This window comes from Psammomys obesus, unplaced genomic scaffold, assembly GCF_907164565.1.
Source record: "Psammomys obesus unplaced genomic scaffold, mPsaObe1.curated_primary_1811, whole genome shotgun sequence".
Classification (NCBI taxonomy): domain Eukaryota; kingdom Metazoa; phylum Chordata; class Mammalia; order Rodentia; family Muridae; genus Psammomys; species Psammomys obesus.
In genome coordinates, this window is record NW_026596225.1 from 3,327,901 (window position 1) to 3,343,446 (window position 15,546).

Genomic DNA, 15,546 nt, shown 5'->3' on the forward strand with positions numbered 1-15,546 from the left:
GCCCCCTACAACCATGTGCCACACCCAATGGCTTTCTGAGAGAACCAACACTCTGGTTAGCAATATATATATATAATTTATTTACATTCACGTCCGCTAAAATCCCTACATGCCCCGGCAGCCGGGCAAGGCTGTGTACATAAGGCCAAGTGTAAGTGCATGAAAGCACTTAAGACAGAGTCAGGATACAAGCTTCACACAGCAGGCCCCGCTCGGGGGCACTGGCCAGCCCCGGAACGGGCACGCCACGGCACACACTTGCCACTGTACAGCCCGGGGCTCCCATTGCATATTCACACGCCCCGCTGGGCAGGGCACGAGGCCGGGGGCAGGGAAAGGGTCCGGAGGAGCCGTCGGGGTCCCTGGGTGGGTGGGAGGAGGGCAGATGTGTACCGACACCGGGTGTGAGAGACGTGAGCAGCCTCCAGGTGCGCAGCATGAGATGTGTGTGGTGGTGGAGTGTCCTGCATGACCCAGGAGAGGGGTGCGTGTGAGGTGAGCACACGAGGCACGCGTGGCCACGTGCCCGTGTGGTGTGACCGTGTGCCTGAATCCAAGGGCCAGCCCCTGTCCAGCTGGGGCCCTCAGTCCCCCAGGCTCGAAGCCAGGCCCCTCAAATATACCCCTACCCAGCAGGCACAGAAATGTTTGCATAAGGCCCGCCTCAGGCAGGAGCTCCGGGGCCGAGGCCCGAGCCCAGCACGTGTGTGCGTGCTGTGTGTATGCGGGGCCCCGGCAAGGGACGGGAGGAGAGGTAGCATCACACGCGCGCGCGCACACAGACACACACACACACGCACACACACACACACACAGATGGGCCGGGCTCGGCCCAGGCTCCAGGCACTGTCCACTCTGGGCAGAGTGAGAAGCAGTGGCTATACCAACCCGGCCAGGCAGGCCATGGAGGGATGGAGTCTGGGCAGGGTCTGAAGGACCAGCGGCAAGGGACAACTTCAGCCAGGGGGGGCCTGTCCAAGCAGCTCTCCCCGGGTGTGGGGGTAGGGCCCCTGTCAAGCATTTGTCTGTCCCTGGCAGGTGCCAAAGCTGGTGAGAGTGTAGGCATTACCGGCCTGGCTGGTCTCAGCACTCGGCCTCCGACACCGTGAAGAGGCCAGCGTCTGGCTGGCCCAGTCCGGCCACAGCCGCTGCCAGCTGGCCGAGGTTGCCGTTGGGGAAGTGCCGGGCCTCCCAGAGGTTGAGGATCATGGCTGTGGGGCTGGGCTTGGAGGCAAAGAAGCTAAGATGGCTGCAGAGAAGAGGCGGCGTCTGTCAGGAGCTCAGCCCCACTCCGGCTGCCCGGCCATGTCCCAGGCATGACCAAAGCGAGTCACCCCCAGACACACCGCTAGCGCTGTGGCACAGAGCCCGTACGCCTCCCGGCTGCCCCCTTCTGCCCATCCACCCACCTGTCCAGGTGAAGTTTCTGGGCCAGAGTCCGCCAGTCGGCACCCCGGCTGCAGGGCGGGTCCAGGCTGGTAATGATCTTTTGCCGAATGAGGAAGGGGATCTTGAAGGCACTGGGGCCCACCAGGGCTGGGACCCCCCCTTCACTCTCCAGAGCCAGCAGTTCAGCAAACCTCGTGTCCTGGGTTATGGGAAGAACGCAACAGGTGCCAGTTAGAGCCCGGGCTGCTGCTGCCTCTGCCAAGGGCGTTTCCAGACAACAGGGGCGGCAGGGCACTGCGCCGCCTCTCCCTCGTGCACAGGGCCCTACTGTTTGGGTCTCAGAGGCATGGTCACCTACACCCGGTCAGTGTTAGAGAAAGCCGCCCTGCCCAGCTCGGCTGCTGACCATGTGCGCCCACTGCTCCCACCTCACCCGAGCCTCCCCTCCGTTCCCGATGCCCAAAATGCCCCTTCCCACACACTGTGAAACTCCTGCTCTTCACCCTCCAGGGCCTCAGGCCAAGGCTGCCTCCTCCTGCGCCCTTACCCTGCGGCCCAGAGCTCATTTGCACCTTCACCTCTGTCCCCAGAAAAGTGGGAGCGGCTGGGAGGAGTGTGAGGAAGGGGTGGCAGGCGGGCAGCGAGGCCCAGACGGGGCACGCTGGGATGCTGGTGGCGGAGTGCGTGACCTTTCCACGCACCTTGGTGATGTTGAGGTTGATGCTGAAGCTTTGCCCGTCGCCCTCCACCTGCCACGCCCACACCTTGCAGGCCAGGTCGCTGGTGCTGGCATTGACCCGCTCCAGGGTGAAGCTGCAGCGCAGGTGCCGCTGCGGGCCGTTCCAGATGTGATGAAAGGGGATCTCCTGTGCGGACGGCAAGGAGGTGTCAGGCGGGCCCGGCCGCCCCGAGCCCGGCCGCGGGCTGGGCCTCACCTGGTAGCTGACGAGGAGCTTGCTCTTCCACAGGGAGCTGGGAACATCGTGGATGGAGAGACGCAGGTTGTGGTAGCTGTCTTTGAAGTGCAGGACGCGAGGCTCCTGGATCAGCTGCCCGCCCATCTGCTTCTCCAGCTGCACCACCTCCTGCGGCCCGGGGTGGTCAGCGCGGCCCGCGGGCGGGCATCCCCCTCCCCGCACCCCCGGACGAGGTGGCCCGCCAACCTTGAGCGCGTCGTGGGTGTCGTGCAGGCAGTACACGCGGATGTTGTACTCCAGGGATGTGCAGGCCACAGGCGCGAACAGCAGGAGCCTGAGGCGCTTGGTGGCGGCCACGCTGAGAGCCTCTCCCACCAGGGCGAAGCGGCCCAGCTGCTCCGTGAAGACGTAGCAGGCCCCGGCCTCCAGCTGGCAGTAGTAGAGGTGGGAGGGCGACTCCTCGCCGAGGTGCAGCACGTCCTGTGGGCACGCGCTAACGGGTCAGTTCCTAACCAACCGTGGGCTCCTCCGAGCCTCGGGTCACCCTCAGCAACAAGAGGTGGCCAGAGCTCGGGGACACTCAGGGCCACATGCCTGCCACAGGCCAAGGCCAGAGGAACGGAGGCCGGCCCCTGCTTACCTCCCAGCTGCCCTCGCAGGACTGCTTTTTGAGGCGCAGGCTCCAGCTGTCTGGGCCGGGCTCCCCGCAATGGTCCATGGCGAGGATGACTGGCCGGGTGAGCAGGACGCCTGGGGGCCCGCAGCTAACGATGGGACTCAGCAGGGTCTGGCAGCCGGCTAGGGGCAACCTCAAGTGGGGACATACGGGTGGGGAGGGAGAGGAGTCAGTGGCCAGGCCTGCAGGCTGGGGGCTCGGGGCTGGGGCAGGCACTTGGGGACAGGAGACGCCAGGCAGGGTGAGCCTCGGTGTGCCCACGCCCTGTCCCCCCTCAGCCAGGCAGGCACAGCAGTGCTGGGCGGGGGTGCCCTCCCCGCCCCCAGCCCAGCCAGGCCCGGCTCACACCTCACGTCTTCTGGCTTGTGCAGTGTGAGGTAGATCTCGTAGATCTTCCCTCGGGGGATGGCATCTGGGGGGATGAGGAGGCTGATTCCTGTAACGGCAGAGGGGTCAGAGCCATTACTATACACCCACGCCCCGTGAGCTAGCCAGACCCTGGTGTCCCCTTCAGCCAACTTCTTCTTGGGACGGAAGTTCTTCAAGGACTGCCATGCTGTCCCACCACCCACACAGGCACGACTCTGAGTCAGGGAGACCCAGGAACATCTGAGGTAACCCAGCGAGGAACAGGAAGAAGGCGTAACTAGGACAGAAGATGCCACGCAGGTGCTTCCCACGCCCTGTGAGGTTATTCGGGACTAGGGCATCTTCTGCCTCAGGCCTGCGCTTGAGGCCCTTCACCGTCATCCTGAGCACCTCCACCCCGCCCGTGCTACCTCAGCATCCTGCCACAGCGGTCCTCCGGCCCTCCACCATTAGTCCTGTCCCCTAAGAAACGGTCACTGCCTGCCCCTGACTCCAGTGTGACAGGTCTCTAACGGCCCTGGAGGGCAGGATCTGGGGCCCCGATGCCCTCCCCTTTTTCCGATGTGCCACAGCCCCAGAGTTTTCAGGTGCAGTGTCAGAGTGGGAGGAGAGAGGGGAGTTTAGTGGTGGATGCAGTGAGGACAGGGCTGAGGAATCACAGCGTGAGGCCCTGCCTCAGGGACTGGAAGCCCCGTATGAGGAGAGGCCTCTCGGCTCAGACAGGAAAAGGGGAGGCGTTCCGTGACTTTATCCCTAAAGCAGACGGATGTCCGGGGGGTGCTGGCCTGGACTGTCGGGCCACCCAAGTGCCGTGCGAGGGGAGCACAGCACACGAACAGTGATGGTTCCGGTACACTGGAGTAGGTTGGTGCAGGAGCGCCCTGCCAGGCCCGCCTGTCTGTGCCAGTAAGTGATGTGTGACTGACAGGGAGCCGAAGCCACAAGGGGGATCCAGTGACCACGTTCCTGCAGCTGTGGCTTCCTTCACTGGCATGTGCTTCTAGAACCTGAGGCCACTGGTGTTGGTGACAGTCACGTGCACCCTGGCATGAATGCTGGCTGCAGGGGAGTATTCAAAATTGAACGCTCATGCTGGGCACTCAGAAAGCTGAGAGGAAAAGTGGTGCTAGCTCTGGGTACAGCGAGGAGAGAGCCAGCAGACAACAGAGAGGGACACAGGGAGGGCGGGCAGCTGCCCACACTGCAGGGACCACTGGGCACATGCCTGTCTGCCTGTCTGTCACAGCCAACCGGTGCCACCTCCCCTTCCTGTCCCCTGAGGATTCATCGTGCCCTGTCCTGAGGGGTGTGTGGGCGGAGACAGCAACCACAGATGAGCCGGCAGGAAAGGCAGAGGGGCCCTTATGAGCAAGGGACGGCATCGTGTGTTCAGGTGCCAAGGGTCTGTGGGGCGGACACACACAGCAGTGCCTCTCACAGGGCATGAGCACACTGCAGCTAGCCGGCGGGGGGTGGGGGACTTCTCACGTGGACTCTGTTGGGAGCAACAGGGGACCCTAGAAGGCTCGGAGTAGGAGAGCGAGTAGTCAACTCTGTTCATCCTGTGAGTGTTCAGGGGATGAGGCAAGGTGTGATAACCTGGGTGTGGTGACGGGTCAGGACGAGGTGGGAAGGTGGGAAGCGGGGGGGGGGGGGGGCGGGGGCTGTTGGGAAGGGAGAACACACAGGACCTTATGTGACTGCGGCTGACTGGTGGCAAGGGGTAATGGAGGAAGAGTGGGAGCCCACAGTGACCCCAGGCCAGTGTCTAGCGTAAGCAACTAGACAGTGCTAACTGTGAGCCGGCGAAAGCCAGAGAGGAGGAGGCTGAGGGAAGGGGGGGCGGCGGGAGACAATTCTGTTTTAGGCAAGAGTCTGAGGTGTGTGAGACATCCAGATGGAGCTGCCCAAGAGGCAGCTGAACGAGAGCTCTAGCCTGGGAGCACTGGGGGCTGGGCTGGAAGACTGTGTGACGTCACCTGGAGAGAACCCTAAGGAATGCTGAGGTACACGGGTCACCTAAAGAGAGGGAACAGTGCGGTGATCAGCCCCCTCACAGATCGAAGTGATTTCTCCAGAGACAGCCTCAGGAGGGTCCACGGATTCCCAAGAGGTTCTGCACGGATTCGCAAGAGGTCTCGGGGGCCCTGGCTGAGGGATCCAGGATGCGGTGAAAGTTCTAAAGGGGGCTCCGCTGTCTCTCACTTTCGAGCCTCTGCGGCCTGGTGCTCCTCCCCAAGGCCCAACCCAGAGCCCCCTGCACGGAAGGCTGACTAGCTGGTAGGTGACCGGACACTTCCACAGGCAGCACGCCGCTGACACTCATCCACGGCCCCAGTGTAGCTCCAACTGCCTCCCTTCCTCAGCCACCTCCTCCCTGCTGGCCGCTCCGCCCCAGGGCTGCACTCCCAGGAGCACCTGGGCTGCCTGGCCTCTTCGGCCTCTTCGGCTCTCACGCTCTCGCCTCCCGCTCCTCTGAGGTCCTACCTGTGTTAGGGATCATCAGCCGGCCCCCGAGGAAGTTGAAGGTCCCGTAGGCCATGTTGCTGCTGCCTCGGGGCAGGGAACGAAAGTAGTTTTGGGTGGAGAGGCGGGAGACGAAGTCCTCCGCCTCCGAGGTGGGCGAGCTGTGGTGCAGCGTGTGGCGGCCGCCGCCCAGCGGGCTGAGCAGATGACCGTTGGAGAGCTGGAACTTGGGGCTGGGTCCATCCTGCCGGGGACACAGGCTGCCCTGGTAGGTGGTGGTGGTGGAGCTGAGGTCCGGCTGGATGGTGAGCAGGTGGGGGTTGTCTACAGGATAAAGACAGACTCAGGTGCGGCCCAGAGGAGCGCTCCTCCAGCGCCGTTGCTGTGGGAGTTCAGGCAAGAGAGCAAGGGGGGTCACCTCACCCGCTTTGCTGGGCTTGATGCTGACAGGTTGGAAGCCTGAGGTGAGGATGGAGGAGTCGGCCACATCTGAGTCTAGTCCTTCCTTCTTCCGGCAATAAATGAGGATGAGGACAAGCAGCAGCAAGATGAGGCAGACCGCCACAGCCACAAGGCCTATGTAGAGGGCCACATCCTCAGGGCCAGAAGCAGCTGCAAGAGAGAGCGCCGTCTTGGGGAAGGGCAGGGCTTCAGGGGCTGCGAAGGGAGGCCTGTGACCTACGCCCCAGGAGAACAAGGACTCAGCACTGGGCAGTGGACAGGAGGCAGGGCGCACAGCATCGGCACGTGCTATTCTCACCCTGGCCATGCCGTTGCCTTGCTCGGGACTGAACAAACCCCATTCCTCACAGGCATGACATTTGGCCTGAGGTTGTCAAGAGAGTGAGGGAGGGGAAGGGTTACTTCCCTGGGGCGAGAGGTCTGTCCTTGGCTGCTAGGCCCCTGGGGATCAAGGGTGGCTGGGGCAAGGTGAACTCCTGGGTTAGCCAAAGTCTGGCGCTGTGGTTTGCATGTGCCTGCCTAAGGATTCATATTACAGACCTGGTCCCCACTGTAGCACTGTGCAGGGCAGGGGGACCTCCTAGGAGGTGGGACCCAGCGGGAGGGCATTGTGTCCTTGTGAGCTGCCCTCAGTCTGGGGAGGGTTCCCATCTCTCTGTGTCTGTCTCCTCTCTTGACATGTGAGCTCTCTCGTATGCGATGCTGACATGGTACCATCTGCCGCTAGATAATGTGGCTTGTTGGGGGTGGTGGCATCGTGTTTGCCAGTACCATGCTATCTGGAATTTGGGGCTCTGAAACTAATAAGCCTCTCTTGCCGTCTCATTATAGCAACAGAAAATAGATACATATGGGCGATCAGCTTCTCATGTGACTCCGGGTCAGTTCGGGGCCCCTGTGTCCCACCAGCCCTGGCACTGGGGAGGGGTGGGGGGCTAAGTGCTCAGAGGAGGCTCTATTGATTTTTGAGGGTTTTGCATAATGGAAGAAATGTCCATCAGAAAGGAATTGACACAGATAATTAGGTTTTTAATTGAAAGAATAGGGGAGGGTGTAATCTCGAGAAAAAAAAAAAAATCCAGCAGAGATCTTTAATTGTTAGTTATGGCCTTGTAATTAACAGGGCCTCCTCAGCCCAGCATCCCCACAGGACTTCCATGTGCACTTGGGGGATGGGGTAATTTCAGGGCTGGGGGGGGAGGTGGGTGTGCACACGAGTCAGGGCTCACATCTGTGCGTGTGAGGAGGAGGGTGGTGACGGATGGGAGTGCTGGGGATGAAGGGGACCCCTAGGGTCCCAAGCTCTGGGGAGACAGTCTATGGCAAGAGGATGGCTGCCTTGACCACAGCCTCTAGGGCCGGCCAGGGCTGGCTGAAGCGAGCCCGGGGCAGAGGAGACTCACTGTGAAGGCAGAGGTCGCTGGTACAGTTGCGGGTGTCCAGGTCGGCGCCCCGGCACTCCTCACCTCCATTGCGGGGCGCAGGGTCAGAGCACTCCCGGCTCCGCCAGTGGGTGCAGTCCAGCCCACAGGCAGACCACTTACTCCACGGGCTCCAGCTCCCATCCACTGGACGAGACAGACAGGCAGAGAGTGAACAGCACGGTCAGCGCAGGGAGCTGGCTCGAGCGGCCCGCCTGTGTGGCCCCACGAGTCATCTGGACCAGGCAGGGCGAGCCGGCCTGGACTTGGGTACAGTGCCAGGGTCAGGCCCTCCAGTCTGTGGGACCCTGAGTGTCCAGCTAGCCTTGATGACACATGCTAATGGCAGGGAGGCGCGATGGTACCAGGGGCCGCGTGGCTCTCTCCACCCAGGGAGGCTGCCCTCGTCCTGGGCTCTTGGTCACACGATGGCCCTTCTGGTCCCAGGCACAGGCGGATTGTGCGGCCCCAGGCTGAGCCTAGATCCTGTCCTTTCAGATTGCACCTGAGACCCTAAACTGAGCCCAGGCCTGGACACAGACCGAGCCCCGACTGTGACCACACTGTGCCCTGATCCCCACCTCAGACTGAGCCTGGCCCTGCGTGGCAGGCAGGTGGGATGGAGCCATGGGGGGCAGGCTGGTGGGTGCGATGGAGCCAGGCCACGGAGATGGCGTGTGAGGAACGATGCAGGAGGCGGTGGCCGCTGGTACCTGGGCACAGAGTGGCGCAGGCTGTTTTCTGGACATTCTGCCCCTCACAGAAGGCGCCCCCGTTGAGAGGTGCCGGGTTGGTGCAGCTCCGGCTCCGTTTCTGCCAGCCACGCCCACAGCTGGCGCTGCAGACGGACCACTCCGTCCACGTGGACCAGCCCCCGTTCACTGGCCGGATAGAGAAGGACTGGGGTCAGGGAGCGGGGGCTTCCTCAGACATGCTGGTCCAAGGGATGGGGCAGGAGGGTGAAGGGCCTACGAGCTGGGATCGAGCGGGCTGCTGCCTGCTGGGAGAAAGCCTGAGCGGCCAGGCCTAGGACGCTGGGCCCCAGGGCCTCGCAGCACCTTCACAAACTCTACCCTTCTCTTGGCAAGCGTCAGGGCGGCCGGGCTAAGCTGCGGCTCACAGGGCGCCTCCAGCTGGAACCCAGCTCCTCATGGGGCAGCTCCCGTAAGACCTCCCTCTGCCTGCTCCTGGGGGGTCTCAGATTATGTGGCTCTACTTCCCATTCTGGGGACCGAGAAGCACAAGGACGACTTGTTATGCTTCTCTGCGCTTCCCCTCGCCTCTCCGTGCCCTGCGCTGAGCGCCCCACTCAGAGACCACAGCCTGTCCCATCGCTTTGTCCAGACGGGCCTCCGCCTCCTTCCTAGCCAGGCCGCCGTCCGGGCAGCCTGGCCCTTGCGCTAGGCCCTTCCATCCTATGAGCCACACGAGTCACTTCCCTGAGGGCACCTCAGTACCTCTTCCTGTGACCAGTGCGCCCCGGGACCCACCGTAGACAATGACTGCGGCTGAGGCACTGCGGCGGCGGGCTACGATGTTCTTGGCCACGCACGTGTAGTTGCCAGTGTCTGCCAGGCGGGCCTGCCGGACCACCAGGCTGTGCTCCCGCGTGATGTACACGTTGGGGTCCAGGGAGGGGTCCACCAGGTCCTCATTTCGGAGCCACTCCACCTAGGGGGACAAGCCATGCTGGCCTGACTAGAGGGACCGCCGGGGAGGTGGTGGCCAGGAGCCTGAGCTTCGGAGGGGTCGGAGTCACAGGTCCGGGGGCCCACAGCCTCACTCACCTCAGCTGGTGGGATGCCTTCTGGAGGGCGACAGGGCAGGACAATGCCCTGCTCCAGCGACACTTCCTTGGCCAGCGGCTCCTGCTCGAAGTTCTTGCGCAAATCTGGAGGAAGAAACCAGCCTCTTTAAGTGCCTGGCTCAGCCCAGCTGGCCCTCGGCCCTGCCAGAACCATGACACACGACAGAGGAGGGTGCCCAGTGCACCGGGGAACACGGCACCTCCTCTACCCCCCCCCCGGGGAGGCGTGGCCTTCAGGAAGCCTGTGGCTCCCTCTCCAGGCGATACCCTGCAGTGACCACGGCCTGACCCACAGGCCTAGCACTCACAGGCGATCCGGATGTAGGCCTTCTGGCTTTTGGTGGTCCCTGAGGAGCTCCACGCCACACACTGGCACCAGTACTCCTCCAGGCCGAACACTTTCTCCACCTGCTGCCTTGACACGTTGATTCGGACCTCCATGGTCGGCAGCCCTGCTGGGGTCAGGGGCTGCACTGAGCTCCATCCCAGGCCCGCTGCCTCCCTGCACCACCTGTTGACCTGCGAGCCCCCCTCGGCCTGGAGGGGGCTTCAGGGCAACCTCAGGGATGCTGACATCTCCTGGACGTAAGAGTACGGCTTCTAGGGCCTCCAGAACCTCACTCACTCCATTTTGTCCCCTGTGGCCTGTCTCAGGTAAGTCACTGATGGGAAGGTCTCTAAGGTGGTTGGTTAACCAGGTTCTGAGGAAGGAAGGGTGCAGCAGATGGAGGAGAGGGAGGGGAGGGAAGCCTGTTGGCCTCCCTGGAGGCCTAGCAGGTAGATCTGACAGGTGATAATGTAACAGCTTTTATTACAGCTGCCAGGCAGGATAGGTGTAGCTCCAGGGACTCAGGGTTTCCCGAATGCTGGGGGTAGCTCACCTCGCCACTCCCTTCCCTGGATCTGCTCTTACCCGTGCTCCTTGGGAGCGCCCTGCTCCATGAGGAGGCAGGTGCAGAAAACGCGTGATATGCCACAAGCAAATTCAGACCAGCGTGGTCTGAACCCAGGGTGGCCTGTGTTCCACAGTCACTGGGTGGCCTAACTGTGCTCACCCCGGGGGGTAACTGTGAGAGGTAAAGGGTCAGCAAGGGGGTGGTGATGGAGGGGTCCTGGCCTCTCTGACAATCCAGAATGGGAAATGTTGGTCCATCGCCATGCCACCTCCCACCCCTGGTCTGCAACCAAAACCACTGCCCCAGGAGTGAGAAAAGACTGTTTGTTTCCAATTTCTCCTCCTCCTGACCCCAATTTCCCTTGGGTCATTGGCTTATCAGAAAGAGAGAGAGAGGCCGGCTGCCAATGTGTTCCCATTGTTAACAGAGAAATTCAATTAGGGTTGCATTGCAGGAGCAGTGAGCCCAGCTGAGCCAGCCAGGCCAGGAGACTTGCTTTCCTTCTTCATTTCTGTAACTCGTCTCCCTGACCCTTTCTAGACCCTCCTCCGGGACTCTCTCCAGCTGCAGCCCAGGGCCCCCAGATGTTTCTGTCACTCATCCCGGCTGGTTCTCACAGGTGTCTAGGGCCACCTCCGGCTGCCATGACTACAACTTATCTCTGCTCTGGATACTCTCCCGCTCTTCCTACTGTGTGGAAGCTGGGTGGGGCTAAGAGCCAAAGCGCCCTTCACAGGGCTTGGTGCCGGAGAAGAGCGCTGGGCACCAGCTATCTGTCATCGTGAGGCCTCTGAGACAGAGTCACGGGGGAGCAGGATCAATCTCCTCTCCTTTCTTCCCATCCCAGCATCAGGGATGGACAACCTCCAGAGCACTCTGACCTGGGGTACCTCCCCCCACCCCCCGAGCCCCAGTTTTCCCGTTACACACTACTCCAGGGCCGATCAGCTGGGAGACAGCGCTAAACTGAAGCACTTTCTTCGGTTTCTGTCCTCCTCAATCCTCTTTCCACATCTTCCTGCTGCCTCGAATGGCAGGGCCAAGTTTATCCAGGATGACCTAGCACCTCTGCAGGGGAGGCCCTTGCCCTATAAGCTCTGAGGGTGGAGGTGGGGTCTAGACCTTGCCCTGCCCTCCAACAGCCTGCTTTCTGGGAGTTGACTCTGAGTGGGGCAGAGTCAGGCCCTGGCTAGGAAACAGGAGGGGGTGCCAGCCTTGGAGAGGAAGGAGGGGCCCCGGGGTGGGGGAACTAGGGCTGGGTGTGTGTGAATGCAGCTGTACACCGATGGGGTCACAGTGAGGACTCACTGAGCATTTCTGGGGGCTGGAGGGTGGGTGTGCTCTGAAGCTGGGGTGGGCTCTTCTATCTGATTTTAATAAGCCCTCAGTTTAACATAAAGAATTATACTCCATACCAGAGGCCAGCACCTTCTTTTACAGATTCCAGGCTTCCCCTGGCTTTCCGGATGGAAAATGAAGGCAAAGGCTGGGCATTTGTCTCTTGTGAGAGTCCTCTCTGCCGCCTTAACCCTTATACATGAATAAACAGGGCGCAGGTCCTCATGGAGCTCTAACCCCTGCCACGCCTGCCTGGCCAGACTGGCTCAGGGCCTTCGGTCTGTGCACTTGCAAGATGCTTTTGCCACGGCCTCTGTGCGCAGGTGAGGATGCCCTCCTCCTGGCCTCCTAGCAGCCTGGTTCATGGCCAAGGTCATTAGCTCAGTGAGCTGTGATGTGCTGGCCACTGGAGGCCCAGATGGACGTTCGAGGCAGAAGAGGGACCTGAAGGTTACATGGGCTGTGTCCCCACGATTCTGCTTCTTCGCATCTGTGGAGGTGCCAACCACAGGTGCCAGGAGGGGTGGAGGCTGGGGGCTGTCAGAGTGTTTGTTGCCAAGGTGCCAGGATGCTCAGTCAGACAGGGCCTGGGTCCCAGGCAGACTGTGCACATGAGACCTTGTGAGGTGCTTGAGGTCAGAAGGGATGGACAGGTCCTCAGAGCGACCTTTCTCCTGCAGCTTCCTTCTCGGTCCTTTCCTGGGGGACCTGCCGTGGCAGCTGCAGGGCTCACCATGACATAAAATGTTACTCTGCCTGTGCAATCAATTACAGGGCTTCTCCCCCAACCTGCACACCCCCTCACCCCAGCCCACCGATGAAAAGAGCTGAGCTGGGGCCTGGGGGTCCTCACGCCCAGACAACGTGGGCTCCAGAGCCGAACTCCCGGCCCCTGACCCTCCAGTCTTGGAGGCGCTGCTACTGTCTAGCCCCTTCTTGAGCTTGCTCCCTAGCTCCCTTCTGCAGGTGCGAGTCAAAGCTGGAACAGCAGTCTGAGAGCTGCGGGGGGCCGAATCGTCAGCACCTAAGTGGTGCCCGGCGCAGAGGGGGTGCAGGGGGGTGCAGCGGATGCCTGGGGCTGCAGGGAGGAGTGGCAGGCAGCCGGCATGCTGCGGCTGGAACAGTGCGGAGTACAGACTCGGCCAGGAGCCGCTAACCCAGGGACCAGGCCAGGGAGCAGAGTCTCTGAGGCCTCTGCTGTTGGCTGAGCTGGCACACGGTGGGGGAGGGATCCGGCCTCTCTGTGGGCCGGAAGATGTACTGGAGCCCTGTGAGGGTCCTGGACAGGGCGAGGTCAAGGCCTCCGTCTCTTGGTCTTCTCTGTAACACAGGCTGCTTTTGAGGGCGAGGTCAGGCACTGTCCCAACCTGCGGCTCTTTGGCTTGCATTCACAATAGCCAGTGCTTTCAACTGCTCCCCCAGGCCACAGCTTCATCATCTTCCTGCGTGAGCCTCCCACAGCACAGGTCCAAGCACAGTGTTCCTGACATCTGCCGGGATCCCAGGCCCACTTTCTCACCAAGCCTGAGCCACCCTCAAGGACTGGTGTTTTGTCTCTTGCCCCACCCCTTTGGACAGGGGAACACTCCCACCGGGTAGCCACCTGGGTAGCCACCACCAGATCCTGCTTCCCCATGGCCTGGGCCATGCTCTGAGTCACTCTGGGTCCTTCCTTGCCCCCTTTTAGCATCTGTGTAGTCCTGGTACTGCCTGTCTGCCCGGCAGACAGTCCTGTGGCTCGTGACCACCCCGATGTGCTGGCTCCTAGGGTATGTGCTGTGCTTCAGGCTGGCTGAGTTCTTGCTGGACAGAGCGTAGGACTGAACTGGATCCTCTATGTGTACCACTGGCTGCCTCTGTGGCCCTGCTCTTGGGGAGCACCGGTAGCCAATTCAGGGCTCTCTACCCATTCCCCCTTGCGCACCTGCTGCCTGGGACCAGGGCTGGCAATGGGAGGATACTTATTGGTCTTGCCTGTGCTTTTAGAACCTCTCTGCCCCTCTCAGCTCAGTCGTTTTAGGTTTGCGTCTCTCGTCAGCCTCCACACTGGCCCACGTGTCACCCACAGCTCTGGTCACACTGCCCTGGAGTCTGAAGCCTCCTAGGCCATGCCTTCCCCTGTGAGCCTCATGCACCTTTATTTCTTAGCCGTGACCAGCATGCCTGTGAGCCCGGAGGAAGCTCAGCTCTGCTCTCTTCTTCCTAAGAGGTCGCCCCATTGACTCTCTTGAGGGACTGTGTTTCCCAGCAGAGGGAATGGGAAGTAGCGCTTGCACAGAGAGCAGAAAACAAGCGGAGAAGGAGCCCTTATGTGGAACTCATTCACTTCTACCAGCTTTGTTGTTGTTGTTTTGTTGAGACAGGGTCTCTGTGTAGCCCTGGCTGTCCTGGACCTGCTTTGTAAACCAGGCTGGCCTCGGACTCACAGAGATGCGCTTGCCTCCTCCTCCCCGAGTGCTGTGATTCCAGGCGTCCCCACCATGCCCGGCTCCACTCCTTCTTTGCAGGCAGCTCTGGCCAGGCTGCTCTGATTTTGTGCACCCCTTCAGTCTCAGCTGTACCTCCTCTTGTCAGCTTTCACCGGGAGACCCGGGGCATGCCAGTGGATGAATTCGGAGGGTCTTCCCTCTTTCTTTCCAAGCTGATGTGTGTGTGGAGCATCTCTCAGAGAAGGCCTTCGTGTACCCGTGAGCTGCCAAGTGTGGAGTTCTGTCTGGTGCTGAGGAAGGCAGCCGGCCAGCAGTGCCCTGGTCCTGCACACCCCCGCACACCCCCGCATGCCCGAGGGGCCGGCTGACACCCTCCTCCCCCCGCCCAGACACCCTGCCCAGGGCTCACCACTGCTGCCGTCAGTGCTTCGCTCGATCACGTGGTCTCCCTGGCGCACCCACTCCCCGTTGCACTTGAAGAAGATCTGGGTGGCGGGCTCGGCCTTGCACACCAGCAGCACCGGCCTGTTCTTGACGATGTACACATCCTCAGGCTCGACCAGGAAGTGGGGGAGCAGCTCTGGGTTGGCACCTGGTACCGGGTTGGCCACTGTGGCACTCTGCTGGGCACCTGCAAGAAGAGGAAGGGAAGACGTAAGCCAGGTCCTCCCTGAGAATGGTGGGGGCAGCGGCCACAGCAAAAGCAGCCACTTCTCAGCTTTCTGAGCCCATGTCCTCAACTGCAAATTAGCGTAAGAGAGGACCCATGACCGTCTGAAGCAGCACAGAGACGCTAAGGGGCGTCAGCTCTCGGGAGGCCTCAGATGCACCACAGCAGGGAAAACGCTGTTGCAACCTCTTAGGAGAAGTTGGGATTTGGCCTGGCAGGCGCTTTCCCTAGTAGTTTGAGCGGTGGGCCTCAGCTTCCCCGATGCTGCTCCCCTTGATACAGCTCCTCAAGTTGTGCTCACCCAACCATAAAACTAATTTGTTGCTACTTCCTAACTGTAGTTTTGCTACTGTTATGAACTGTGATGTAAACATCTGTGTTTTCCAATGGTCTTACGCCACCCCTGTGAAAGAGTTGTTTGACCCCTGAAGGGGTCATGGCCCACAGGTTGAGAACCATGGCTCTAGGTGAAGGTGGAGGGCCCTGGCACTTAAGATAAGTGCCATTGCTGGGCTCGGTGGCACACACACCTGTAATCCCAGCACTCAGGGAGACAGAGGCAATCGGATCTCTGTGAGTTCAAGGCCAGCCTGATCTACAAAGCTAGTCCAGGACAGCTAGGGCTACACAGAGAAACCCTGTCTTGACAAAAAAGAAAGAAAGAAAGAAAGAAAGAAAGAAAGAAAGAAAGAAAGAAAGAAAGAAA

General features: G+C 61.2%; 1 protein-coding gene across 4 annotated transcripts in view; it reads right to left on the minus strand.

The window, feature by feature from the left end:
- Positions 1–67: 67 nt before the first annotated feature.
- Unc5a (unc-5 netrin receptor A) overlaps positions 68–15,546 on the minus strand; it is a 52,822-nt gene continuing 37,343 nt past the window's right edge. Inside the window, exons 2-16 of one of the 4 annotated variants that reach the window (XM_055595785.1) lie at positions 14,580–14,801; positions 9,816–9,959; positions 9,488–9,591; positions 9,191–9,371; positions 8,414–8,581; positions 7,683–7,847; positions 6,241–6,429; positions 5,839–6,141; positions 3,331–3,418; positions 2,947–3,115; positions 2,553–2,786; positions 2,325–2,474; positions 2,091–2,255; positions 1,410–1,588; positions 68–1,249 (exon numbers count right to left, since the gene is read on the minus strand). In XM_055595785.1, coding sequence (XP_055451760.1) covers positions 1,084–1,249; positions 1,410–1,588; positions 2,091–2,255; positions 2,325–2,474; positions 2,553–2,786; positions 2,947–3,115; positions 3,331–3,418; positions 5,839–6,141; positions 6,241–6,429; positions 7,683–7,847; positions 8,414–8,581; positions 9,191–9,371; positions 9,488–9,591; positions 9,816–9,959; positions 14,580–14,801 — 2,627 coding nt within the window. In that variant the 3' untranslated portion in view covers positions 68–1,083. Of the gene's footprint in view, positions 1,250–1,409; positions 1,589–2,090; positions 2,256–2,324; positions 2,475–2,552; positions 2,787–2,946; positions 3,116–3,330; positions 3,419–5,838; positions 6,142–6,240; positions 6,430–7,682; positions 7,848–8,413; positions 8,582–9,190; positions 9,372–9,487; positions 9,592–9,815; positions 9,963–14,579; positions 14,802–15,546 lie in introns of all 4 variants that reach the window. The other 3 variants (XM_055595784.1, XM_055595788.1, XM_055595786.1) reach the window with 3 other exon arrangements.